Source organism: Alosa pseudoharengus, unplaced genomic scaffold, assembly GCF_046254945.1.
Source record: "Alosa pseudoharengus isolate Yale_2024_CS ecotype anadromous, Long Island Sound unplaced genomic scaffold, YU_APseudo_1.1 YU_APseudo_1.1_scf_13, whole genome shotgun sequence".
NCBI classification, from domain to species: Eukaryota; Metazoa; Chordata; class Actinopteri; order Clupeiformes; family Clupeidae; genus Alosa; species Alosa pseudoharengus.
The window spans coordinates 8,250,001-8,277,858 of record NW_027468598.1 but is presented as its reverse complement, the minus strand read 5'-3'; the positions used below and the strand labels follow the sequence as shown (position 1 = coordinate 8,277,858).

Below are 27,858 nucleotides of genomic sequence, written 5' to 3'. Positions count from 1 at the left end.
CGTGCTGCCCTCTGAGGGTGTGTTGCATTCCTCTAAGGACAATGTTACAGTACAACGCTTCATGTGTAGATAATTGAGCCAAACCTGTGTGTGTGTGTGTGTGTCTGTGTGCATTTCTGTGTGTGTTTGTGTATGTGTTAGAGAGAGAGGGTTATTCCAAAAGCATTGAAAGGCAGCTGTGTAAATATCTATCCTGTGTCTGCATTGTGTACAGTCGTAGTATGCATGTGCACATCACGTTTCTCTCCTGTCATTCAAATGTGTTTCTTCCTTATAAGTCTATGAATGTTTATACACTGTAAACGGGACTCTAGGGGGGTATATTAACAAATGTTAGTCTTATACATTAGTACCATCAGCAGTTTATTGTGCTGTCAGATTAAATGACGGAACTGTTCACTGTGAATAACTTTCACGGCGAATTGTATTTTTCTATTGAATTATATAAAGTATTCATATTCTGTAAATAGATTTCAATATAGTGCATTTATAACCAAACATAGTAAACAGAAACATTCTCAGATGTTTTCATTTTGATTATCACAAGTATTTATTTAGGTTATACACATAATATAATTACAGTTTTTTATTAACCTAAAAATAAATGTAGTCAGATATTTAGACATTCTTGTGTCATTGTTCACGTTGACTGTTGTTTCTTAACAAGCTTGAAATCAAGTCATCATCTTTATCTAATGAACTGATTGAGGGTGGTATGTGTTTTTGTTTTTATTTCTGAGCCTGCATCACTATGATGATGTCTGCACATTGAATCCAAAATAATAAAAGGCAACATCATCAGAGGCCTAGACGTCACTTTTCTGTGTTTGCGCTTTGAAATTAAAATGTTTGAAAATACCCTCTTGCTTGCCTTTGTCAAGATAATACTGTTTTGAAAACAATGTCAAAGTGTTTGTGACTTTGTAATGTGAAATGAGAGACACCAGTTCCTTTCCAGGGTTATTCTAGCACTTGGGAAAAAGGAAAACATTCTTCAATGAGATACATAATTTGACTTCCTACTCTGTCATCAACACAAGTACAGTTGGACAGAAACCCTTGTATTCATGACACCTTATCAAAATCTGTATCAGGTAACAAATATGATTAGAGTCCAAGTAAAGCGATATGTGAAAGAAACATTGGCTACATGAAATAATTTTTCTTGGACTGTCTGACAAAGTTTGTGAAAGTAACCTGCAGGAAACACTTGTGAGAACATTTGTTGGAGAATTACATGATCAAACTACAATTCTGAAGTGCTGAAACCTGCCCATCATGTGTAAGTGAGACAGGCGTGTTCGTAGAGTGATACTGTAGGGGTGCCTCAGCTGGACTCCACCAGTGGACCCGCATGTGCAGTCCCACCCTGACCACTGAGGAGCCAGGTCCAAAACCAGTCCCCTGGCACATTTCATTGCTACACAACAATGTGTTGTTTGTGTTTGCACACACATGCATATTTGTTTGAAGAAGTGTGTCTGTGCCTGTATTTTTTTTCCCTTTATTTAACCAGGGGGGTCATATCGAGACTATAGTCTCTTTTTCAAATGGTCCCTGTATGTTTTGTGTAGCCTACATGTGATATATGTAAAGATGTACTCATGTTGGTTGTTCTCTGAGGACTGAGGCTGAGAGGCCTGCTGCTGCTGCTGTGGGTGCAGCCCGTGCTCCACTCCTGTGGGCCTCACCTCCGCTGTGCTGAGAGCTGCTCTCAGCTCAGCGCTCAGCTGCCTCTGACTGGCCTCCCCTGAGGCCCACACCAGCGCTGAACTCAGCAGGATCACGTTGCCCCGGCAGCCGTTGAGAAGACAAGCACTGGACAATCCGCGCCACTGGCGTCAGTGTTCCTGCACTCACCAAAGACCAAACAGTGCCGTTGTTTTGGGTGGGATTTCCATCTGTTGAGTTGCGAGCCCGGAGCGTTGTCCCATACGAAAGGTCAGGGGTTTGGAAGTCTGAGGTCCGCTTATGAATCACGCTGTCACTGCTTGCCTCACACCAGTGCCTCCATGGGGGGGTGTCGTCTGACCTAAAGCTACTGCTATTTAGTGCTCTTGGCTTCTCCGTGGGTCTCTTCTGCTCTTTGCGGTCCGTCGCATTTTGTTTTTCGTGATGCACTCAGAGGTCCAATCATTAAAGAGGAGGATTAGATAAATATTCAACTGTCTGAACTGAATCCAGTGATGCAACTTAATGTTTACCGATTTCATTCTTTGTGCTGTAGGTCATGAAAACCACCCTTTCAGACTTTTTGAGACCACCAACATGTGTGTTGTGTTAACATGTAATAGTCTTAACTAGGCTTTAAAAAATGGTAATGTGATCATAACACATATTCAGTTCAAAGCCCAAGTTTGTAAAACATATATTTTAATGAACACATGAAAAGTGGCAGTTCAAGGATATATACATAGCCTATCTAAATGGTTGATTTCTCTCCAAGCTCATGTTGTGATGCAGTTTTGGCAAGTATTATGTTTACAGTACAAAAGTCTGCAGACCGTGTTTTTGAGATTCTGTAATTCTGCGGTAGGCCCAAGGAGCTGGATTCTCACATATCCTCCAGTGGTATATTACTGAAATGTCAAAATCAGAGAACAGTGGCTCAGTTATCTGATGAGAAGCAGTTCAGACTCCTTGCTCATTTTCTCTCACAAGATCCAAGGCAAACATTTGAAGATGTCCAGAGAGTCCACAGCCAGTCAGGACTGTCTTGTAATTTTAGAAGTGCAATTAAAGATCAAACATAAAAGCCAATCTGTCCATAAACACAGATAATCATCTATATCCGCAACTGATAAGAAATAAAACAAATGCAATCGGCTGTCTGGAATGCCTAGAGAATGCATAGAGCCTTCGGAGGAAAAGCTTTGTGGTTTTCTGTCTCTGTTCGTTCCAGCTCTTCCACGGTTTTAATCTTTCTGGCCCATTAATGCACAGTCATTCCCCCTCGGAATTCCTCCGCAGCAGGACTGAAAGAGATGGGCAGAATTAGAGAGACCTACAGGAAGGTTTTCAAAAAAGGACTTGGGAGGACTGTGTAGATTTTAGCACAGACGGACAAAGTGAGAGAAAGAAAGGGACTGAAAAGCCTTTGATGGAAGAGACATAAAAGCAATAACATTTGGGGAACATCGGAGAGGAAAATGGAAAGAGGGGGGAAAGTGTGTGTGTGCGTGTGTGCGTGTGTGCGTGCGTGCGTGCGTATGTGTGTGTGTGTGTGTGTGTGCGTGCGTGCGTGCATGCGTTCGTGTGTGTTCGTGCGTATTTGTGTGTGTGTGCGTGCATATGTGTGTGTGTGTGTGTGTGTGTTTAAATGCCTATGTGTATAAGGCCCCTTTTTATAAAGAAACAGCATGTGTTTTCAATCCCTGGCTGTTAGTCTGTGAGAGGCTCAGTGGGTTGCTGCGTGTCTCTTAATTACTCTACATTTGGCTCTAATAAGCATCTCCCTCTAACGATGTTTATACCTGTACAGTCGTGAAGCTCACAGGGGAGGGAGTCAGGGGTGAAACAACGCATGTCTTTATGGCACGGTTTTGATTTGTCAAGATGGAACTCATTATTAAACCAATAACAAAACTACATACAGTAAGTCCCATGCTCCCATGCATGCACACACACACACACACACACACACACACACACACACACACACACACACACACACACACACACACACACACACACACACACACAGATGCTCTTTGGCCTGGTGTAAAGCATGTAGGAATGCAATGTGGAAGGTTGTGGTCTCTTTCTACTCTCACGTGCCAGTAAAGCACCTCATCAGTGCCTGTCCCTGCCTCTCTGCCCGGCATTATCACAGCACTCAACACTGGACCCTGCGTCAGATATACATTTCACATACATCCAGGGGGGATACTTACACATTTATTACTCTTGCTAGTCCTATAAATCCAGTCCAAAAATATGCATTTTGTGTGCAGACAAAGTGCACTTTCCCCTGTTTTGATTTATGGAGGCTGGTTGGTATTTTCGCTCCCTTGGACATATAGTTTGTCCAAAGTGTGCCCTGATCGGATTCAGGCCCATGTGCCTCCCTGAGTCATTGAGAATCTGATATACTGCATCTGAAAGGAAAGTACAGTATACATAGTGCCTAGTGAGAGGGAGTGAACTCTCCCTTTTCTATTAACTTTTCTTTTTCATTCTATGCTGAGATCTGGCAGACTCAGACTCTCTGGTGCAGTGGTCACATTTATTTCAGGAGGAAATTTATGAACCGTTCTGACAAAGATTAAGCTCTCACTCTCTCTTCATGCATCAAGCCATAGGGAGAACCTTGCTCAACAATTGGGCTTGCTGGGTATGTAAATCAGGAGGAATTTACAATAGCCAACAAGGGAGGTTTAAATCTGTGCATGCAATATGCATGGTGACCTTTGACCCTGAAACAGCAAGAACCACGTTGCGTTGAATGTGACAGACGTGATACAATGTAATTGTCATTGATCTGCAGTCTGAATGGAATGGTTTGACTAATATTAAAAATGACTTCCATTTTGAAGGTTGCACTGCACCATATATGCCATGCAATAGCTCAATAGTGAAGACGGCTCCATTGCTGGCTGTTGTGGCTATAGTGGTCAATGGTTATTTTTTTCTCTGTCAATAGCATAATGGACATTCCACTCAATGGGGACCATTTTTCATGTCGGTCAGACATGGTGACTGACTGAGACACTGAGTGAAGCAGGAAACATTTAGTTACAGGGCCTCCTTGTGGCCATAATGTTCTTTAGAGGTTGTATAAGGGAACATCGCCCCCAAGTGGACACACTGTTCACTGCCTGTTCTTTAGGCATGTGAGTCAATGAATCTCCGTGTGCAACTTGACCCCATTGTGTATTAATATACTTCATTTTAGAATTAAGACCTGTGTTTTATATCTGATAATTGTGGAACACAAAAGTCTTTGTCCAACCACAGAGACATGTTGAGTGTCCTAGTGTGGACAGTCTTTATTAGACACATAATGGTATCATTATTAGAGCATTCTCTGCAGTCTGCCAGTAGTCTGTTTGGGAGAGGGTGGTGCCAAGTATAGAATTGTCACGCATGAAAAATGGAAGACAGGGAGTGGGAATACTTGGCCAGCCCAATGTCACTCAGCTCATTTTCTAATTATGGGATGGCTTAGAACAAGTGAAGCACAGCCGTAGGCGCAGGCCAAGGTGTTTATGAGGCTGCGTCATTTTCACTAAGATTTCATTACTGCATTACATAATGCCAAGAGGACTTCTAGAGTGACTCATCCAATGAATTACAAGCACGTGCTGAACTATTACATCTTTCCTGGGCTCCCTATCCCTTATTATGAGACAGGATGTCTTTTTTAGGAAATAACACACAAGTTCAAGGGACTTACCAGTGGGTCTATGCTAAAATGGAGCAGGCATATTTTTTACTGTCTCAATAATGTCATTGGTTTGTTTGAGTAACAGCATTGACTTTAATACGGTAGTGCTTTCAATAATTTTCTGTTTATTGGTAAATATTTGTAGTGGAAAAATATTACATGGATGAATACATTGAGGTCATTCATTGGAGCTTTAAAGGAGACAAGGAATAAATCTACAGAACACACACTCACAAGAGAACCACAAAAATCAATGAAACATCAAAAATGCATTACGTAAAGAAAAACAGTTGCAGTGCATGCTAACTCTCACCAGGTACACCATCTTTCACAAGAGACAAGGGACACGTGCTCACATGTATGTACTTGGCATCCAATCTGGAAAGAAACATTCTATAAATCAGGGGTTCCCAATCTTTTTTGGCAGGTGACCCTATTTTGATGTCACAAAATGCTGGCAACCCCAATCATTCACAACATGTGAGAGAAAGCACATCCCATCTCTGCTGTAACATCCAGTTGAAAGATATTTCTATGTCTTAACAAGCTAATTCGTTTGTTTGACTAACTCACCTGCTTGTTTTGCTACTTTGTTTGGAACGTTGATCAAGCATTATTACCCATGATGATTAATGCGGGATGTCTACGGTTATTATTGCACAGCTATATTGTAATGAAGGATCCGATAAGTTACTTAACTTGGATATCATGGGGGTTTTTATATTTATATATATATAGGGATATTATTATTCATATATAGGCCTATTTTTATGTAGTGTCTGTATATTTTAATGTAATGTACTGATCAGTTGTAAGATACCCAATCTCAGCCGACCCCATTCGAATTTCAGGCGATCCCACATGGGGTCCCGACCCCCAGATTGGGAAACGGTGCTGTACATCTAATCTTAACTGCCCCCAGTGTTGGATGCCCAGATTCTGAAGTGGGTGAAATTGCTTGACTGGTTGTACATCTTCAGTCAGAGTTAACAGGACAAGCAACTTTGAGGAAACCCTCTCAGCATAACGCTGATTCTGCTGTACGGATTTGATTGGCCATGATGACATGTACTGAGGCAGAGAGATGGACATGCTGCCCCCTCATCCAAGCTAAGGTTTCTGTAAGACACAGAAATGTGGCAAGACAATTGGATCATCTTACAGGACAGATAAATGCCCTCTGCACAGCAAAGGGAACAATCATTTAAGAACGCTAGTGGCCTCAGGTTGACAATTATACTGAACATACTAATATATTTTGTATAGGTCAATAGCAGCTGAAAAGAGACGGGTGGGATTACTGGCCAGGTATGGTGGTGATGGTCACTAAATACCTCCACAGCCACTTCTCACTCTCAGCCACCCACACATAGGTGACAAGTATGGGCATTTCTCAGATTTCGGGCCTATTTGGGTTACTGAAATTTTGAAAAATAAAATTCAAAATTTTACTAATTGGTATGCATCAAATTATTAGTCATTTTGATAGGAGTAACCTTGTGAGCTTGGTTGAGACCACAATATAAGGGAATTTATGATTTTTTGTCATTTTTCAGGTAAATGTCATTACCATCACATCATCTAATATGTACATTTTAAAGATGAAATGGTCAATCAATGATCAATCAATGATCAATTATGGTTTCACATGAAGTCTATTTTTATCTTGAACTTATTAGAATTGTTGAATATTACTTACAACATGAATTATAGTCGTTTAAGTATCTTATTTTTTGATTTTTTCACTCGACCCTGGCTTGGAATTTCATTTATTTGAATTAAATGCCATATATCATATCTGTTTTCATCCAGTGGCAATTTAGACTGTCCAACATTGTCAAAAATATCTAATTAATGTCATTTATTGTAATTTATACATAATCTATTGGCAAAAATATGCATGGTGATGGTGATGACATTGCAGTTCTGGTAATGACATTTGTTGCGGTGATGACAAATCACTGATCGTAATCTATTGCAATTAAATGTTTATAATTTAGAAACCCAAGTTGAACTGACTTTGTGAAAAAAAAAAACTTATTTCTTTTAAAAAGAGTACTTTAAATGTATCTGCAAAAATGTCATCACCAACACAGTCGTCATTACCACTACATTTCAAGCTATAATGTGCTGGTAATGACTGTGCTGGTGATGACATTTATACCGAAAAACTACCCTGAGAAGCAAAAATGATCACCATGCAAGTGTAGCTAGCTTTCTACATGTAATGTACATCATTTAAACTATTAAAGTCATTTTAAAATTTTAGGAATATTCAAAAATACAGAAATACAATGCGTATGGTAATGACACATAATAAGTGTACATGCCCAAAACGAGGGATAAAGAGTAGATTTTCTTATGTTTCTGGACATCAAGGCATCAATCTTTCTGCTTGACACCCATGTATTCCACTGTGATAATAGGTGACCATGGTTACCAAATATTTTTTTGATGAAAAAACAGTAGCAAAGTGCCTTTATGTAGAGTGTGCTGGTAATGACGGCTAAACCATGGGACAGGTAAACATTAAGCAAAATAAAGCAGGAAATGCATATATATGCATAATGTGTGCATGCAGTTCATTAGTTCAGATAACATTTAATTCATATGCATGATTTTTTAAATGAATTTTTGATAAATAATGTTTGAGATATGGCACAATATGTGAAAACTCTGGTTGCGGACAACACCAAAACACTGATATTGTACCATAAAACACCAATAAAATGTGTCTAAATCATGAGTAGGAGCAACCATTAAAAAAGTCTAGGCTTGTTTTTCTTTATACTAATTAGTGATGCTAAACATTATTAGATTTAATGTGTTTTTAATAGAATTACACCCTGTGGACAGGAATAGGCCCCAATTCTGGGAAATACCCGTATACTGAGCTGAGCAGGTGTCACAGCTCATACAGTACATACAGTACGCTGCGCTGAGCAGGTGTCACATCATATACAGTACATACGCTGTGCTGAGCAGGTGTCACATCATATACAGTACATACGCTGCGCTGAGCAGGTGTCACATCATATACAATACATACGCTGAGCTGAGCAGGTGTCACATCATATACAGTACATACACTGAGCTGAGCAGGCGTCACATCATATACAGTACATACGCTGCGCTGCGCTGAACTGGATTGCTGGCAGGATATGAGCGGGCATTTGTGTAACTGCATTTTCACACATGCTCTCTCTCTCTCTCGCTCTCTCTCTCTCTCTCCCCTCCCTTCATCTGCTCTCTCGCTTCCTTGCCATCACACAATATCAGCACTGCCCATGACTAACAACTCTAACCCTCTCACTATAGCAACAATAAGACAAAAACACCATGGGCATGGTAGGCTATTTAAAGTGTCGGACAGACCGGAATTTCATCTTTATGAGGATGCCTGCCTGACAAACGCCTGAAAAGAGACAGAGAAATGGTACATATCGTGGATTAATTGACATCACCAGGTAAACATCCATGCATTTTTTTCATGTACGGAGCAGGTGATAGGAGGTGTCACGAGACTCTAGTCAAAACAAGTCCAACTCAAGCTGTGGTTATAAAGGTGTGATGTGTGAGCTCATTTGAGAAAATGTGCAAACAATTGCCCATAAACGTCGGTAACTGGTTTTGGAAAAGAGAAAGACTTGCGTATGTATGTGTTAAAGTGTGTTTAAATGTGTGCCAAAGGCTAACAACTGGGGAGCAGTTGGAGCAGATCAGATTCTACCGCTCTCTCTCTCTCTCTCCCTCCCTCTCCTCCCCCCTCTCTCTCTCTCCTTCCTTCTCTCTCTCTCTCCCTCCCTCTCTCTCTCTCCAGACCCCCAGCACTAGCTAAAGTGAGCTGAGTACATAATAGACCCAATGTTAGTAGGGAGGGATGGAGGGGGTTGTGGGAAAACAACCATCTTGCCCTTCAGTGGCTTGGAGAGGGCAGGGGGTCTGGCAGCCCTTAGCCCACACAGGCCCAGACTGTAGCCAAGCTCACGCCTCCACATCCCCCCACCACTCGCTGGGCTGCTTGGCCTGCACACAGCACACGAGCTGGCAGAGAGCAGCAGGCCTGAACATTGAGCAGAGGGGCTGAAGACAGCATGTTCTTTTGAAAAGACGTTCTGTCTTCTGTCTGAGTGTGTGTGTGTGTGTGTGTGTGTGCGTGTGTGTGTGTGTGTGTGTGTGTGTCTGTGTGTCTGTCTCTCTCTCTCTCTCTCTCTCTCTCTCTGTCTGTGTGTGTGTGTGTGTGTGTGTGTGTGTGTGTGTGTCTGTGTGTGTCTATGGCAACAGTGTCAATTGTGAGGGAGTTAGAAAACTTCACTGCCCTTCCATCTGTTTGGATATGTGATAGTTTTAAGTTAGTGCTGAGAAAGAAAGAATTTCTAATCAGAGACTGAGTGAATTATATATCAGCACATTTAGTGTGTATTACCAGTTGTTTCATGCATTTACCCTGACTATGTAAATACCATTTACAATAGAAATATCATGTTACTGTTAATCATAATGTACATTCTTAACTGAAGAATGACAGTCTTAACAAAAGAGGTAGTAAAGTAAGTGAACAATGCCATTTTGTAATTCAGTACTGCTTTTCTGAAAATTGTAAATGTGTAAATTATACAGTACAATAAATATGATCACTTTAATGATATTGTTGTAATGTACAAAATCTTTGATCTGAATCATAGAGCAGCCATGACTTGCTTGGCCCCTGAGGTTCTATGGAGGTTGATGGAGCTCCACGACTCTGTGTCTCTGTGCCTGATGGAAAGTAGGGTCCGGCAGAAGACTCTGGCCAGGCATGGTCAGGAACAGGGTCTGGGACAGGGGGAACCACAGTGCTGGCCTCTTCTGCCCACACCACAGCGTTCCTCCCCTCTGGACGAGCACAGTCTGCTACATGCCTCATGGAACGGCTGTCTAGAGCAGGTCAGAACCCTTCTGATCTGCGGTGTGAAGGCTGACTCCAGGTGAGGCTAAATACAGTCGCCACCACCAGACACAGATATTGTCCACAAAGTAACCATAAACACTTCACTTTACTGTATTGTACTGTTAACCTATGGAACCTAACATAAATATTTATAAAGGCTGATTCCAGCTGGTCTCATTATAAAGTTGAATAATGTAGTAAAATCACTAGCAAAGTGCATAACCACCTTATCTACGCCTAGAGACACCCAAGGCTGGACACCCCTCCACCACGTCTCATTCCGAGGTCACCTTCCCCTGGTCAAGCTACTGCTCCAGTCAGGTCAGGTGGAGGTCAACTGCCGGGACTTCTTCAACTGCACCCCTCTACACCGCTCCTGCTGGGCCGGGCACAATGAGATAGCCCACTACCTCCTCCAGAGAGGCGCCTCTCCGGTCATGCGCTCCAGCTCGGGGCAGACACCCCTGCACCTGGCGGCCGCCAACGGCCACTCAGCCACGGCCCGGCTCCTGCTGCAGCAGGGGGCTCTCCTGGAGGCCCAGGACTTCCACAGGTGGACGCCCCTACACTGGGCAGCGATTGGGGGATGGGGTGAGGTGTCAGACTTACTGCTGGATAACGGGGCAGATGTGGAGGGGGGTAAAGGTGGCGGGGCCAGTCCTCTGCAGCTGGCAGTGTGGGCAGGGAGCGAGGAGAGTGTGAAGCTCCTCTTACATCGAGGGGCGAGTGCCAACACCGCCGGTCCAAGTGGACGCACAGCCCTGCACCTCTGTGCCTGCACTGGGGACACAAAGGTGACTGGTAACAATTGTCCACTGCACTCCCATGATCAAGATGGTATGTGTCATTGCTTGTGCTTCTCCCTCAGACCTTGAGTCACAGCCATAGACTGTATAAAATAGGTCACAACATTGACATAATAGTGTTATAAATAAAGATGATGATGGCATATAGAAGACAGACTAAGAAGCAATAGCAGATGATGATTTTATTTCTACTTACTCTAATGCTTAATACACAGCACATTATTTGACTGCACTCAAACATAGTCAACCAGTCCAATAAATTCAGCATTAAACAACTTGACAGTATTCAGAGTCTCATTTCAGATTTCATTTAGCTGTGTGTACTTTTAGGTGATCCTATCTATCAACAATCCTTGAAGCCTCAGAGAATGTGTATTCAAGGACTCATTGACCTCATGTACAGTCACATTATGGTCCCAGTTTGTTTGTGTTCTGTGTTTATCTGTGAGAGGAGCCAAGTGCACATGCAGGGGAACAGATGGCAGCTGAGTGGACGAGGAGCACTAGGCAATGCTCCGTGCCTTTAGCACCATTTGATCCCTCCTCACTCTCTCTCATTTCCTGCTCTCTCTCTCTCTCTCTCTCTCTCTCTCTCTCTGTCTGTCTCTGTCTCTCTTCTCCTTATCTCTCCTCTCTTCCTCTCTCCTTCTCCAATACCTCCAGATCCTTAAGCAGCTTCTGGCAGGGGGTGCCCTGGTGGATGTCACCGATGGCAGCCTGGCCTCGCCTCTCCACCTGGCGGCCCGCAGTGGTTCGCGGGAGGTGGTACAGCTGCTGATCTTGAGCGGTACTCCTCTAGAGAAGCGGGACCGCCTACTAATGACCCCACTGCATTGCGCGGCCCTTGGGGACAATGAGGACACCGCGCGACTGCTGCTGCACTATGGGGCCGAGGTTGATGCCACAGAAAGACTAGGCCGGACGCCACTTCATCTGGCAGCAGAGAGAGGCCACTGCAAGGTGAACTCTTCAAGAAATCTATGTGGGATGTGGATTAGTCTATGTATTTTAAGTATTTTTATGGAGACAATGTAGCCTATAGGTCTACACAAGTTTATTATTAGTATTAGCAGCTTCTGTTTTAAATTATTATAATATCTAGCAATAACTCAAGTTACAGCTATTCATGACAAACACATATTTATGATTTCCCTAACCCCCAGGTCCTAACAGTGCTCCTGGAAAGAGGTGCAGACTCCATGCTGAGAACACAGTGGCTAGAAACGGCAGAGGACATAGCCCAAGAGCATGGGCAGCTCAGAGTTTTACAAATTATCCAGGAACATCAAACTACTCCAAAAATAAACAGAGAAAACACCATTCAGACCGAGTTGTAGTTGCCTGCCTGAATTAAGACATTGGAGGAGCAATATGAGCCTATGCCTAGCCTAATCACATAGTGAATTTGAAACATTGGCCAGTTATCATCAGCCTACTAGGATACTGTTTATTATACATTTTGGCAGCTGTACCATCTCTGACTGTAGGCTACTCATATCAAAATACACATATCTTTAATTATTTTTTTATGAACTTGACGGTTGATTTGGAGCAATGTTAATTTTATTATTTTATGAAAAAAGGTTGAACAAATTGCAACAGAAGAAAACGTAACTGATTTTTTATCCTCAATTTATCCTGAGTAAGGGAAAAAAAGCCCCGATAGGGGAATCCCAATAGGGGAAAGTTTAGAAAAAGACCTAAATATACCCTATTCATGCGCCTATACAGTATGTTTCTCATGCAAATAGGGGAAAAAATTAACCTTCACATATCACCATGAAAATTACTGGGTTGATTACTTACATCAAGACAAACAAAAAATGTATTATAGGTTTTTTGAAATTGTTTGTTAACATGGGCAAATAGGGCATAATGTAATTACGTTGACCCCTATTTTGGCTGGACTACTATGAAAGTAAATGAAACCCAACCATAAAAAGGCCTACATGAATGATTGAAAAATACATGACAGAACGTGTAACCACTGCTGACTGTATTTGTGGCAAGTAAAAAATAATAATAAATAAATAAATAATAATAAAAAAAAATCCTTTGCGGCTGTTTTCCATAGACTGTAGCCTAAAAAAATAGTTTTTTTCCCCGTTATCACAATGTGCGCACGTACAGGTGTTACGTCACCCATGAGCTGTGTTCGCTTCCTGTTTCTGCCGCAAGCGACTTGTGTTTGATGGCCAGCGAACGTCGGACCGAAGATGGCTACTGGTCCCCCGTCTTCAGTGACCACTACATCTAACGTTAATGTTACCGTTACTAATAATGATGGGATACTTATTGGCGATAAAGTCTACTCCGAAGTTTGCCTTACTATCGATAATTCTCTCATACCAGAGGAGAGGCTCTCTCCCACACCCTCAATGCTGGATGGCCTGGACTTGCATACTGAGACAGATCTGCGGATTTTGGGCTGTGAAGTCTTACAATCCGCTGGCATCCTTTTACGATTGCCACAGGTAACTGCCTAACATGTTATTTTCATACTGTGCTTCCACCAGTGTTAATGTGTTCTGGATACCGAGTTATGTGTCATGTAACTTGCTTTTCTAGTCTGTGCGCTAACCTCTTAGGTTGGGTATGTTGTTGCTAGCAATATTGCTAGCCATGCTAGTTATATGCCAGATAACGTTAGCGAGTGGGAACGAATCGATACCAGCTATTACTAGTATTTGCTGTTACCCAAAGATAACATTCTCTGTTAAATTACGTATAAGTCATCTTTAACTGCAGCTAGTAATATAAAACTTGGATGTAGTTTGACATGTGTCGTATTTATGGTGTTGATTCTTCAGAAAACAAAATGGCTGACCCTCATCGTGAAGCTACATGATGCAAGCGATTTATTCTAGGACCCTAACCATTTAACATTATATGTAATTTCTGTCTGTTCTGTAGGTGGCCATGGCAACCGGACAAGTCCTTTTTCATAGATTTTTCTACTCCAAGTCATTCGTCAAACACAGTTTCGAGGTAAGTTAAAGTCACCTAGGCACCTTTTTGACGGCTAACTTAGCTAACCAACGTTAGGTAAGCCGAGTGCTACATGCGTAACAACAACGTTCTGTCTGGGCAGCCATATTGTACCAGAGACTTTTTTAGCTTGCTAGCTTCCTAGGCTTAGACTAGAAAGCGAATCATGATGTAACTTACCGTAGTGTGTGTATGTGCCTAGTGTTGTAAGTTGACAGACTGAGCAGACAGGCAGCTGTACATGAGCTCATGTCAGCAGGCGTAGTTACGTTATACAATGTTATTTTGGTTTGTGTAGAGCAATTTAATTCACTGCTAAAGTTAAATGAATGGAAATGCATTCTTGAGTACAAGTGTTCCCACTGAAATATTACTGTGTTTATTGTCTTCAATCCTTTTAGATCGTTGCCATGGCCTGTATCAATTTGGCCTCAAAAATTGAAGAAGCCCCCAGACGCGTAAGAGATGTGATCAATGTCTTTCATCATCTAAGACAGATAAGGGGCAAAAGGTAAGCATCGCTTATGGATCTTTTCTGTGTTTTTTAAAGAAACAGTTCTCTGTGTTCTGTCTATTGTGCCAAAATATTCCATCCAGACAGCCTTTCTGTTTAATACTGTCAACACTCATCATTTAGTCTAAATGCTATTTTGAATAGATAATTGTAAATGTGTGCACAAGTCTGTATGGTGATGATGAAATGTCTTAATTTCAGTGCTCTTCTGTTTTGACTCATGTACTCTAAACCATTTTAAAACTTTTCAGTTTCCTCATCAGTCATAATTGGTATTAACAGCAAGTTAGTCTGCCGCTTACTCCATCAAGTGAAATGCGTCCAAAATGTTTACAAGCCTGCATTTACTTGTTTTGGCATATTATTTTTTGTGTGAAGGCAGAAACCCTGCCTTTGTTAGAACACAGAATTGGAAAGAATTGTGTTCATATATAAATCGGTACCATGGTATTAACTTGAATTCTCTTTTCCCTTGCAACCAACTAACAGCGACCAGCTACATTTACCAAAGCCTGGGTGATGTGGAATGGTACGTAGAGATGAAGCTGTCGGCATGGCAACAGTGAGCGAGGTGTCGCTTCCCCCCCTTCCTCCGCTGGGAGAAGCCAGTGGTCTGTGTGCGGTCACTGGGATTCGGGGACGACAGGTTGGCCGCTGGTCCGGGGCGTCTGGGAGACTCCTGTATTTCAGTTTATGCTTAATGTCTCTGCTAACACTAGGTGACAGCATTCATTTAAAACAAACAAGCAAACAAACAAAAACTCACACATCATGGCTTTTACAGAAATATCATTTGCACATTTGAAAAATGTTTGCACTGTCATATCAAGCATTAGTTCTCACTGTGCTTATTGATATGTTTATTACAAGTGACTTGCAGAGTACCCTGTTCCCGCAAGATATGCAAGGATGTTGCATTTGCCCACCTAAATCTTGAATTGAGTATGTTTGTATCTGCACAGAGCTCACATTAAGCAAAGTAAACATGTTTAAATAATAGGAGGTGTATAGTTGTTTAAATAGTACAGGCTGTGGTTTAGTTGATGCTATGGCATGCATGTGTATTCATGTGAAGGTTAATGTCAAGGTTAACCAGATATAGGTCTGAAAGCAGGACATGTATGTTATTTTTGAGGTTCCAAAGTCAGAAGCTGTTAAGATTGAGTTTTATTACCACAAAAGAAATTTCAGTTTTCAGAGGTTTCATAATTATTATTTTTTAGCGATTATAATAGCCTAGGTGAATTGACATGGATTATCACCTCTTTAAGAGCATATCTGGGTGCTGTTATGGGATGGTTATGTACTGTAGAATGACTGGTATGTCAGTTCCATGGTATGAGAAGGCTGAGAAAGTGGTAGTTTTTATCCCAGTACTTTTTTTTTAACATTAGAAAGTAATTATATAGAAGCACACTTCCAGAGTGTATACAGTTTTAACTAATGCCTGTAGTAATCAGCAGGATCGACTTGGTCTCTAAATACGGAAGCAGTGTTGAATACCCAAATCACTGATGTAGGAAGCTCCATACACGTTCTATACAATTTTAATCTGAAATGTATGAACACACGAATAGTATATTAGGTTGTGGTATTGTTATTGTTTCTTTGTGGCTAGTAGCCTGTGGCATTCCATGGTTAGCACTGGGTTGTTCATGTGCGCATGTGATGTTGAGAGCAAATGATTGAATATGCTGTCCTGTGTATGACTGAAGTGGTGCAAACTATGTTCCTCTGTTGTATTTAAAGTTGTCGCTATGATGGAACCTCATGTGGTCATGTCATATTTGAAGGGTAATTTCTGCTGTGTGCAGGAGTTAATGAGTGTGTGGCCTCATGTGCACAGTTGATAAAAACAGTGCACTTTGTGGTTGTGTAATGATGTTTCTGTTGAAGCTATGATAAAGTGACAGTGGAGCACCTGGTTACCTCAATACGTGTAGCAAGACTGAAAGTTTTACTGAAGTTACAGGAGTCAATGAAACTGGACCTGTTGCCTTTAGTTGGTTGGAAGGGAAAACAGTGTAGATGAATGAACAGAAGGGCACTTCACTTGTCTTTGTTCCTTTTTTCCTTTTGTTCTTTTGATTTGTCTGGGAAAATCTTTTCATTTCTCATTTCCTTTATGAATCAGAAGCGCAAGCCCATTGGTTCTTGATCAGAACTACATTAACACCAAAAACCAAGTCATTAAAGCCGAGCGGCGGATCCTAAAGGAGCTGGGCTTCTGTGTGCACGTCAAGCATCCACACAAGGTGAGTAACGTACCACCCTCACAGACAAGCAGCCCAGTATGGATGGAAGCTCTTATACCTAGTAAGATGTTTAAAAACCACAGTCCACAGACACAGTAGTCTGTTAGAGGGGAAAAAAACCCATCTGTGAATTTGTAACCAAGTTCCCCCACACATAGTGTTCCGTGCACTAGAGGATATGCATGAACCTGTTGTGGTTTTTCAATCTCTTTCAGATTATCGTCATGTACCTCCAAGTCCTTGAATGTGAGAAGAACCGAACGCTGGTCCAGACTGCCTGGTAAGTTTGCGGTCTCCAATATGCAGCTGTGTGTAGATGGCCAGATTGCTAACCTGCTAAATGACTGTTTGCCTGGATTCTGCGTAAGCTTCCTGTTTTTTTTCGCCAACTCAAAAGTTATCTTTGCGTAACACTTGTGTGTGTCTCTCTCCTTTTTAAAGAGAAATGGTTTGAATCTTTATTTTCAATTAGTTTCCATATATGGAGATCTCAGTTTAACTTTGTACTTTTTCTCTACTCTTTGATTAAAGGGTAGTCCATGATGGTAAGTCTCATAAAGAACCTCTGAGCTCTGCTCCTCCAACCACACTGACCTCAGGAATCTCCCCCCTCATTGGCTGCCCCTTTCGAGACAGCCAATCCAGTGCGAGCTCTCTACCCGAGATTCACTGAAGGGGGCCTTTTCCATCTGGCAACATCATCTTGTTTTCTTGGGGGTGTCCAAAGGATTTGTATTTTTTGTTTTTGCTTCCCAATTGTACTTATCTTCTGAAGTACAGTAGATGTCTAGACTGTATTCTAGCATTCTATCAGCAGTTGTTTATTTATAACAATTTAGCTGTAAGTTAGAATGTTCCATACATTATAAGTGTCAGGTTTGTCTTGCACTTACATTTTTTTCTAGAAGAATTCTGATGTCTTACTGTAACGTCATACTTATCCCAAACTCATATGGTCTTCAGGCATGTGTCTTACAGGACGGCTCCTGTCTCCATGGACCTGTTGTGACGTCGCCTTTCCCAGAAAAACTGACCTTTAGCTTGACCGTCATTGTAGAGTGTTAGAGGTTGTCTGTAACTGAAGGTCAGGAGGAGTTAATAGTTAACGGAGTCTTTCAGTTCAGTCACACGGTCACATGGACTCATCAATACTAATACTTCCATGTGAAGTAGACGGGCCTCAGTTTTGAGGGGCAGCAGCACATTTACCATTTTCTTTCTGTTGCCTCCCCATCACCCTGCTGTCTGTTCGTCTGTGTGTGTCCGTCTGCCTGTCTTAGTCTTAATTCAGTCCATATCCTTTTCCATTTTAACCTACCAAAATGCCTCCATTTTGTTTAGCCTCCAGATGACGTAATCATTAATCAGTGCAGTATGTAGTGGCCTTCAGCTCTTCTGAGTCTATAGCCATGTGAGTCATTACTAACCAGGCTGGCTCTGTAACTGGGGGAACCCTTTGTGCCCGGTACTGTGGCCATGCCCTGAGCAAAGCCTCGCTTCAGCTCATCCCTCCCCTCCCCAGGGGCCTGTTGTTCAACACACTGGATTTGACCTGCATGCCATTCTCGCAATGCAAGCAAATATCACCTTGGCGCCCCATCCTCCCCCATATACCCTTGGACCTCCATTCAGCTTCATGTACATGAGACCTAAGCATTGCTGATGCAGACCTTGAACTCTCCCAGACCATGAGCACAGTAAGGCGCCCATGGCCTCTTTTAGATGCTTGCATATTTTTTGGGGATTGGTCAGCTATCAATTGCATGTGCAAATGGGGTCCTATTTTTGGCATGTACAGGTGTTTTAGCAGCCTTCTTTTGAGTTCCTCCTTCATTCCTTTTTGTTTATTCTGTTAGTTTGCTGAATGTCTTACTCTTTGTCAGAGGACACCCTGTAGCTTGTCTGTGTAAACACACTGGTTCAGAGAGCTTAATGTGTACATGCCTACATCTGTTCTGCATGGAAGTACCCTGGACAGAGAGCTAAGAGAGGGAAAAAGGACAAAGCTAATCTTGAATCTCCATAAATGTGGCTAAATTGACTGCATTACTTCAACATTTGTTTTCAAACTGGTTTCCTTTTTCTTCATGAGGGAGGGAGGGGGTCAGCGTGTAGGTGTGCAAGAGGAAGCTGCAGTGTTGTTCTCTCCCTTTTGTCTTTCAGGAACTACATGAATGATTCTTTGCGGACAAATGTGTTTGTGAGGTTTCAAGCTGAGACCATCGCCTGTGCCTGTATTTACCTCGCTGCCAGAGCCCTGCAGGTACAGTAAGACCACTAATATGAACACCACCACCACCACCATCATTCCAGACCAAAGCACATCTCCATGTGTCTCCAATGGTGTTGTGCCAAAATGGCTTGCTTAACATCTCCCTTTTGTTCTGTCAGATTGCTCTGCCGTCTAGACCACACTGGTACCTGCTCTTTGGAGCTACAGAAGAGGAGATTAAAGAGATTTGTATCACCACACTGAAGCTGTACACAAGGAAGAAGGTGACTTGCACTTTCTCCTCACGCAGAGCTGAGATTTCCCATCTTTTTGTTTGCAGTTGAACTTTGGCCAGCTGGATGGTCACAGTGGATTGTTCCTAAGATATCCATATTTGGAATGACTTCTTGTGCTGTGAAATGTGTTGTTTTGTTAGTTTTTGGCTTTTTTGTTTTGGTGACTAAGTGGTCTGATAATGTGTCTCATGTTCCAGCCAAACTATGATCTGCTGGACAAGGAGGTGGAGAAGAGGAAGGTGGCGCTACAGGAGGCCAAGCTGAAGGCCAAAGGCCTGAACCCTGACGGCACCCCAGCCCTCTCCACCCTGGGCGGCTTCTCTCCAGGCTCTAAGCCAGGTGAGTCCCAACCACACCCAAAACTGGCCCTCCCCCTACATTGCTAGCCATCTGGCTGCATAGTGGTCAGATACCAGTAGGAATGAAGTTGGATTTGAACTCTTTTGCTCCCCACATGGCAGGATCCCCCAGGGAGGTGAAGGCCGAGGAGAAGTCCCCGAACGGCCAGACGCTGAAGCCTGTGAAGAAGGAGGCAGAGGAGCGGGCGCAGAGCTCCAAGAGCCCACACAACGGGTAAGCCTCTCGCCAGCTCTGCTCACACGCTAGGCTGACACGCCGCCATGCACGAGCCATCAACAAGTGTTGACTTGCTCCCTTGTGTTTCAGTCTCAGGAAAGAAGGCAAGCCGAGCCACAACAGCAGGAGTGGCAGCCACTCACGCTCCAGGACAAGGTCACGTTCCAGATCACGTTCTCCCAGAAGACAGTATGTCATATCCGTCCTTTTTCTGTAATAAAGTAGACTTTTTTTTAATGATGCACAGTTACACTTCTGTTGTTCTTTTAGACCAGTTTAAATACTGGTTCATTTTCCCAATTTTATCTTGCGAGGGATAAATTGAGAATGCATATGGTGTTTTAAACACTAAATTTGGAGTAAATTATAGTAACCATGGTACAATTCTCCTGTGTTGACTGGTGTCTATCTAACCCTTCTGTTGTTTGTGTCTTAGTTATAACAACAGACGCAGCCGCTCAGGGACCTTCAGCTCGCGCTCACGGAGCCGCTCCCACAGCCGCAGCCCGTCTCCACGGCGACACCAGAACCACGGCATCCCGCTGTCGCCCCTGCTGCCGCACCTGAAGCCCAAGCAGCGCGAGAGCGGCGAGTCCAAGTCGGCCGGCCGCCACACGCACAAGAGGAAGCGCTCGCGCTCCCGCTCCATCAGCAAGCCCCGCGAGCGGGACCGGGACCGGGAGAGAGAGAGGGAGCGGGAGCGGGAGCGGGAGCGCCTCTCCTCCTCCTCGGACCCCAAGAAGCACAAGCACGAGCGCAGCAGCGGGGGCGGCAGCCACCACCGGGAGCGACGGGAGCGATCGCGCTCCTACGAGCGCTCGCACAAGAGCAAACACCATCACAGCGGCAGCAGCAGCAGCCACTCGGGCCACAGCCGCCACAGACGATGAGCAAGGGGGGGAGCGCGACTCGACACCCTGTCCAAACCCCTCCCGTTTCTCTACCCCTCCCCTGTCCTCCCTCAGTCTCTTCTTTCTGTCCTCTTTTCCTCTTTTCTGTTCTGTCTATCTGTCTTTCACAAGCCCTGTTCAGTTTCATGTAGTGCTGTGGACGGGGAGGGAAAAAATCATACAGTTGTATAGTTGGTCAAATGCCAATGTATTATGGTGAGCGCTTTGATTTTTAAAAAGCAGAATGTTTGTTTTTGTTAGGGAGGGGAAGGGAAGAGAAGTTCACCATTGAAGAAATATTCAGGAAAGACATCAAGACTTTGCACAGTTCAAAAGAGGAATACCAGGTCCACTCAACCTTTTTTGTTTGTTTATTTTTTCTTTGGACTGACGTGTGTATATTTATAATACATACATATATACAGTTGTACAAATGCAAAAATGGTATTTCTCTAGAAATAGACTTTTTTTTCTGAACATCTGGATGCAGACTTTTAATATAATTTGAGTTTTTTGTGTTTTGGATCGTGGTTTAAAAAAATACAAAAAAAACACTGGTTTTTAGTCTGCATGTGTTTGTCTGATTTTTACTTAATAAAATGTGATCTAATTCTCAGTTCTTGATTCATTTTCCTTCATTTTTTTTTATTCTGAATTTATAATCTTGCGTGTTTAGTCAGATTATCAAGTAGTCAGATTTGCTCGTGGTACCCATGTTTCTTCAAACGTGATGAGTGAAATCAATCTTTTTAACTTTCATTTTTTGAGGAATCTCATGGATCTATGAAACAAATGACTGATCATTCATGTTTCTAGGTGTATGATGCAGCCCATATTCATCTAGAATTAATCCAAAATGAACTGGAGTGGGGAAAGGATGGTAAATGTATTTATCAAGCTCATCAGATCAGTTGCCTACATATCGAGCTGATGGGAACCACCACAGATAGGACCACGGACCACTGACCACCATGGCTAACTGAGGGTTCATTGCAATTCAAATGTGCTTTATCTGTGCACAAGTTGTGCTGCCTGATTTTGTCACCTAAATGTGTGGAAGCTGTGTAAATATCAGACAGTTGTGTGATGACTGAAGTAATACAGCCAATATGCCAGTAGAGGTCACTGAACTACTACACATGGGTGCATTGGACATTGTCTCTATACCAACTGAACTACTACACATGGGTGCATTGGACATTGTCTCTATACCAACTGAACTACATGGGTGCATTGGACATTGTCTATACCAACTGGGGGTTGAAAATTGGTATTTGAATGACCATAGCACATATTTTGAATTTGAACAATGGCTTATGGTTTACTAAGTTTGTGTTACATCAAGTCCTACTGGGATCCTACCTAAATCCTACTTTCTAAAAATGTCTTAGTAGCGTTTTACTCACAAGTATGCAATGATAACATGTATTGCACAACGTTTAACCCTCATAGAAGCAGCATTAGTAATCACACTTATCAAAACACCCACATCCTGTAAGCGTGCAGTTTTGGTCTCACACATTGACATCAGCCCAACTCAGCCCATCCGTCATGTCTCCACAAGGCTGCCCACAGCCCCAACCAGTCATCTCACAACTCACCCCCCTCCTCCCCCTTCCCAGTATAGTGCTCTGTCTTCAGCTCCCTCCTCGGGCCTTGAGATCAGGTTGGGATGGATGGATGGTTTGGTCCACACCCCTCTGTGGGTAGACCTCACTTTTTGGGAGAAGGGTTGTGTGTGTGTGAGGGAAGGGGGAGAGGCTTCTATCTTCAGTGAAGCAACCACTGGTGAGGCCAGGGCCAAAAGGCTTTCTCCCACACCCACACGCCGCACCACCTCATCTGACAGGCGTGGGTGGAGAAGGCCATTCAGTCCAGCAATGATGCGTGACCCAGGCGCATGCACACACACACACACACACACCACTACCTCCCAACACACTCCCCTCCCTGGAACCTGTGCATGCTCACAGCAGATGCATGCTGTTGTCAAGGGAGCAGGAGCGCATTAACAGACAACACACTCCGCCTCTTTTAACCTCTTCAGAATGTTGCAGGGCCAAAGTGCTGCCTCGTGCTCCCGCCCACTCCTAACCTTTCTGCTCCGAAGGTCCTGAGGCACTGGACACATCACGACAGCATGCTGCTCCCCTCCGCATTATTCATTTGCTCTCTGACCTTCAATCAGCCAACCTGGATCTGGCAATAACGCAAAGATGCTAAAAAGCAAAATGCGTGCTTCTCTACCGGTAATGGGATTGCAAATGATTTTCTCTACGTTTCACTTGTAAATGAAATGAGTTTGTGTGCATGTGTTGCAGGGATCATGTTGACTGACCGCATTAGTAGGACTTGCCCTTTTTCAGCCAGATGCCTGGATGCATATTCGTGCCTGATTCAGCGTGACGTAATATGATAAACAGTCCTGGGGAGGACACTGATGGCTGTGGCTTGTTCTCGCTGTGGCGAGGGAGTTAGAAAAAGAGTGGAAATAGTTTTCAGTTGGCTCACAAAAGAGTTTGTTCAGGAAACCTTGTCTATGGGGGTTGTCTGTAGGTACATGCTGGCACGCTCCACGGTTCACATGCAGGGACTCACTGTGGTTTAGGCTGCGTCGCTTCCCTGCATTCCCCAACACTTACTTAGCACACGTTCACGTTTTCGCTACGGTTAATGCTAGGCATTCTTCAGCCCTGTTTCCAGGGCAACACTAATTGCAGGTGTGGGCTGACGCTGACAGGAGGTACGGAATTCCAGGAAATTCCAGGTGTGGCAGGGCGGGCGGCCAAATGCGACCTTTCTTCTTTGACGTATGATTTAGCTGAATTGCAAAGTGCAAGTGAAGCCTGCAGAACGTGTAGGCGACATTTTGGTGTGTCTCAGACCAAAGCATGAAACAGCAGAACAAAAATGTAATCAATATCAGAGAGTGTCACAACAGAGGCTAAAGACCAAACCCTTGTCTCCAAAAAGTTTCCTCCCTCCTACTAGATGTGCTTCCAAGGATGCATATTAGCAAATCTAATTAATGCAGGAGGCACTCTCAGTAGGCCTTTCTTCTCAAAGAACAAAACCCCCACAAAGCAACATGCTGTTTTTTATCTGGCGTGACAGGCCTCACAGCTCAGGAGTTTCCGTTCCATTGGCCGCCGTGGTGTGAGAACAGCAGCTTCCATTCATTCTCCATAACACACACACACACACACACACACTCTCACAAACATTCTTACAAAGTACAGGAAATTCAGGGGTATGATGGAAATAAATGATTTGTCTCTTGGTAGTTGACATGAATTGACTGTGTGTAGCACCGGAATGAGAGAAAAAAAGTCAAAGAAAAATAATAGTACACGGCCCATGGAGAAATATGGCTAAGGGAGCATAGGTCATCCATTTTCTGTATACAGACGTATAATTATGGTTGTAAGTGTTAAACACACATGGCAGTGGATTCAATGGGAAATATTTACAGCATTTCATTTTCTTTATTTTTTTCAAACCAATTTTTCTATATTCCCAGGAGAGGTTCTGCCTGATCACAGAGCAGGCGACTCCCACTCCATTACATGTACCTGTGCTATTGTCTCAGTCCATTTGCTTCTGTCAGTCCTCATCACTTCTAGTGTCACTGACTGATGTCTCATCATCCAGATCCCTCATTGCCCTCCCCCCTCTGCTCTGCCCAGTCTGAGCACTTCACAGCCCAACACTGCAGCGCTCCTGCACTACCCAACATCAATGGAACAACACGGCATCAAGAAATGGCCATGCCATGCGGGCCTTTGTTTTATTTTTTATTGTTTAGATGTGTGTGCGTGTGTGTGTGTGTGTGTGTGTGTGTGTGTGTGTGTGACAGCAGCACTGACCCGGTGGCTGGAAAGTGTGGGGGTGTTTATGCCTCCCTGGCAGCTGCTGAAAGACCTGAGGACATCAAAGGCGTCCAGCGGAAGGAGCGGGAGTGGCGTGGAGGCGCAGGAAGAGGCCCGGGGGCCGCTGCTGCTGCTCCTCATGAAAGGCTCCGGGGTCAGAGGTCACCGCTGCATCTGGAGGGAGGGCCAGAGCCACCGGGTACACACTCCAGCGCACCTCGGTCAACATGACAACAACGCAGGAGGGAAGAGAGCACACACACACACACACACACACACACACCGCACACTCAACCCCCCACAAAGTCTCTGCTTGTGTGTGTGTGTGTGTGTGTGTGCGTGCGTGTGATCCTGTCTGGAGACCTGAAAGAGTGAGAGGTTGTGAGGAAGGAAACAACACTTGTTAATTCTTCATCTTTTCAAGAACTCAAAGGAGGGGGAAGAGAGCACACACACACACACACACACACACCGCACACTCAACCCCCCACAAAGACTCTGCTTGTGTGTGTGTGTGTGTGTGCGTGTGATCCTGTCTGGAGACCTGAAAGAGTGAGAGGTTGTGAGGAAGGAAACAACACTTAATTCTTCATCTATTCAAGAACTCAAAGGAGGGGGTCAAGTGTGTGTGTGTCTGTGTGTGTGTGTGTGCACATAACTAAACTGTCACAGGAAGTAAAATTGAAAGGTGTATAGAGAGAAAGATTTATTTAGCTACGTAAAATGACTTGAAAAGTCTTCCTTGTAAATAATAATAATTAAAAAAAACATTGACATAATCCTATTTGTCTTTCCTCATTGAGCACATTGTACAGAGCATCTACAGGCCTGCATATAAAATCGTCTACGAAAAAAAAACAAAAAAAACAATCAAACAATCAGCTCCTAGATCCTGATGATTGAAAGGTGTCATTCTAAGCGTGGTCTACACTGGGCTCTGGCTGTGTGTCTGGGGCTCAAACCGGGCTCTGTGTTAGACAGAAGACGGAGGAGGAGCTTGCCCCCCCCCCCCCCCCCCCTTTAAGAGGCTGTGTCTCGCCCCTTTAAGAGAGGAGGGGAGAAACACCCAAAAACGTTCCATGTGTTGCTTCTGCCAAGCAATTAGAATATTCCATACCATACAGATTCCAAGCTTTCCTCGAGTCTATTCATCAAAAGAGAGGGAGGGAGGGAGGGATGGGCAGAGAGAAAGGGAGGGAGGAGAATGGAAAGACCTTGCAGGGAATGAGTAATGTCAATCACGCACCAAAAGCAGAATAAAACAAGTCCAGAGACACAGGGGAGAGGAGTGGGAGAGAGCGTGCGTGAGACAGACCTTGTGAATGACTGTGTTTGTGTGCGTGCGTGTGCCTGTGTGTGTGTGTATGCGTGTGTGTGCGTGCGTGCATGAGAGAGGACCTTGTGAAAGGCCGCGTGTTTGTGTGACTGTGGGGGAGAGCGTGTGCGTCTGAGTAAAAAAGACCTTGTGTTCGTGTGAATGTGTGTTGTGGGAGTCAGTGTGTGTATGTGTGTGTGTGAATGAGAGAGAGCATGCCTTGGGAGAAGGGTGTTTACATCTGTGGGTGGCTAGAGATGAGTTGTCACGCTCGCTCTTTCCTGCCTCTGAGTCTCCGTGTGTGCGTGTCTCTGTTTGTGTGTGCGTGCGTGCATGTGTGTGTGTGTGTGTGTGTGCGTGACAGAGCAAGAGAATGGAGAGTGAGCAAGTACATGTCAAAATCTATGTCAGTTAGATGATTATTGATAGTCTGTCATCCTCTCTTTTCCAGCTGTATGAGCAGCCCAGGTGTGTGTGTGTGTCTGTGTGTGTGTGTGTGTGTTAGACTCGGCCGTTCCTGCTCATGAGCAGTGCGATGCGCCGATGGGCTTCGCTGGCAGAGCTGGAGGGTCTCTCGCCGGTCAGCCTGGGTAGAGTGGGCGTTGAGTGGGACTGGGACGGCCCATGCCAGGAAGCCGCGCTGCGTCTCTCCCTGCTGCCCGCCCGCGGGCCCCTGGGGGAGGGGAAGGTGGCGGTCAAGCGGGGAGGGGAGGGCCTCTGGGGGACGTCGGGGGCCGAGGACGAGGGGTCCGGCGCGGGACGCCTGAGCTGCAGGAGCTGCTCTTTGGCCTCGGTGAGCGCTGCCGTTAGCCCCTCCCTCTCCTCACACTCACGCCGCACGGTCTCCTGCAACAGCTCTGTCTGCCACAGAGAGAGAGAGAGAGAGAGAGAGAGAGACAGAGACAGAGAGAGAGAGACAGAGAGAGAGAGAGAGAGAGAGAGCTTCATTTTCTTTTTTCTATTTTCTTTTCTACAGTATAACACGATTGATCAAACTATTACTGTACCTTTAGTAGCATTAACATTTTACATTTTATCTTATTTTTCCTTTCATTATTTAATTTTATCTTTATACCAATATAATGTAAAGTTGATTATTAACATGTTATACCTGTAGCTTTGACAACAATGACTTTATAAATTCATGACAATAAAGCACCAATATTTGGTTCAAACCCAAAATGGAAAGGTGGTCTATGCTGCCATTAATATCATTTTCTTTTGTAAAATAAGCACTATATCAGAGCCAAAAGGTTTTACTTTTGTTTATTTAACCAGTGTTCACATCTTTACACTACTGCAGTGCTGTACAGTCTTAACACCACTGCAACTTATAAGATTACACCCACAGATTAAAAGGAGACGACAAAGACAGAGAAAAAAAATGAGATATTTCTGTCAAACCTATAAAGCTACATTTCCATTGTGTGAGAGAGAATAGAATGGAAAAAAATGATGCAGAGAAAATATATTTTGTGTGAAATAGTGCCTGCTACAGACATGCCAACCCACCATGTCCCTTGCAGCTCCTAAGAAAAGCAGACAGCCTTTATTATATATATATATAAAACATCAGAGCTTTGCACTATCCCCCACAGACACTGCTGCCATAGCACACAAAGAGCTGTGTCTGAGTTGACAGGCAGCAGTAGGACGTGTGGCAGGCGGCTGGGTCAGAGCTGAGCCCGACACACACACATGGAGCCGTGGTGCGTGAGCCGTGAGCAGGGCGCTGGGCCCCGGGTTGCAGTGGCACAGCGGAGGCTGCCTGAGCGCCATGTGTGTGCGTGTAGCTTCTGCGGTCAGCCAAGAGCCACCTTA

At 43.9% G+C, this 27,858-nt stretch overlaps 3 protein-coding genes across 5 annotated transcripts in view; 2 read left to right on the top strand and 1 right to left on the bottom strand.

Annotated features, from left to right (window-relative positions):
• The first annotated feature begins 8,732 nt into the window (after positions 1 to 8,732).
• ankrd67 (ankyrin repeat domain 67) lies at positions 8,733 to 12,535 on the top strand. The gene is made up of 5 exons (XM_076281983.1): positions 8,733 to 8,853; positions 10,072 to 10,353; positions 10,558 to 11,110; positions 11,786 to 12,082; positions 12,286 to 12,535. Exons 2-5 carry the CDS (start codon positions 10,079 to 10,081, stop codon positions 12,457 to 12,459), a joined length of 1,299 nt encoding a protein of 432 aa, XP_076138098.1. The 5' UTR covers positions 8,733 to 8,853; positions 10,072 to 10,078; the 3' UTR covers positions 12,460 to 12,535.
• Positions 12,536 to 13,285: 750 nt separating this feature from the next.
• ccnl1a (cyclin L1a) lies at positions 13,286 to 21,469 on the top strand. Of its 3 annotated transcripts, XM_076281980.1 has the most exons (11): positions 13,286 to 13,596; positions 14,036 to 14,110; positions 14,512 to 14,621; positions 16,759 to 16,879; positions 17,095 to 17,159; positions 19,043 to 19,142; positions 19,271 to 19,375; positions 19,585 to 19,726; positions 19,849 to 19,960; positions 20,054 to 20,152; positions 20,400 to 21,469. In XM_076281980.1, the coding sequence occupies exons 1-11, from the start codon at positions 13,339 to 13,341 to the stop codon at positions 20,851 to 20,853; spliced, it is 1,641 nt and encodes a 546-aa protein (XP_076138095.1). In that variant the 5' UTR covers positions 13,286 to 13,338; the 3' UTR covers positions 20,854 to 21,469. The 3 variants fall into 3 exon arrangements, with proteins under 3 accessions (XP_076138095.1, XP_076138097.1, XP_076138096.1); XM_076281982.1 differs by lacking the exons at positions 19,271 to 19,375; positions 19,585 to 19,726; positions 19,849 to 19,960; positions 20,054 to 20,152; positions 20,400 to 21,469 and adding an exon at positions 17,411 to 17,424; XM_076281981.1 differs by lacking the exons at positions 19,043 to 19,142; positions 19,271 to 19,375; positions 19,585 to 19,726; ... (1 more) ...; positions 20,054 to 20,152; positions 20,400 to 21,469 and adding an exon at positions 17,411 to 19,042.
• A 5,069-nt stretch (positions 21,470 to 26,538) lies between these two features.
• lekr1 (Leucine-, glutamate- and lysine-rich protein 1) overlaps positions 26,539 to 27,858 on the bottom strand; it is a 41,374-nt gene continuing 40,054 nt past the window's right edge. Inside the window, exon 10 of the mRNA XM_076283117.1 lies at positions 26,539 to 26,898. Within this exon, the coding sequence (XP_076139232.1) occupies positions 26,539 to 26,898 (360 nt within the window). The remainder of the gene's footprint in view (positions 26,899 to 27,858) is intronic.

Bases quoted from the DNA above. Each gene is read 5' to 3' on its own strand.
- ankrd67 (XM_076281983.1), top strand. From the start codon at position 10,079: ATGACTTGCTTGGCCCCTGAGGTTCTATGGAGGTTGATGGAGCTCCAC. The intron at 10,354-10,557 runs GTGAGGCTAAAT...ATCTACGCCTAG, and splicing joins GGTGTGAAGGCTGACTCCAG to AGACACCCAAGGCTGGACAC. The intron at 11,111-11,785 runs GTGACTGGTAAC...CAATACCTCCAG, and splicing joins CCTGCACTGGGGACACAAAG to ATCCTTAAGCAGCTTCTGGC.
- ccnl1a (XM_076281980.1), top strand. From the start codon at position 13,339: ATGGCTACTGGTCCCCCGTCTTCAGTGACCACTACATCTAACGTTAAT. The intron at 19,143-19,270 runs GTACAGTAAGAC...TTGTTCTGTCAG, and splicing joins TCGCTGCCAGAGCCCTGCAG to ATTGCTCTGCCGTCTAGACC. The intron at 20,153-20,399 runs GTATGTCATATC...TTTGTGTCTTAG, and splicing joins TCACGTTCTCCCAGAAGACA to TTATAACAACAGACGCAGCC.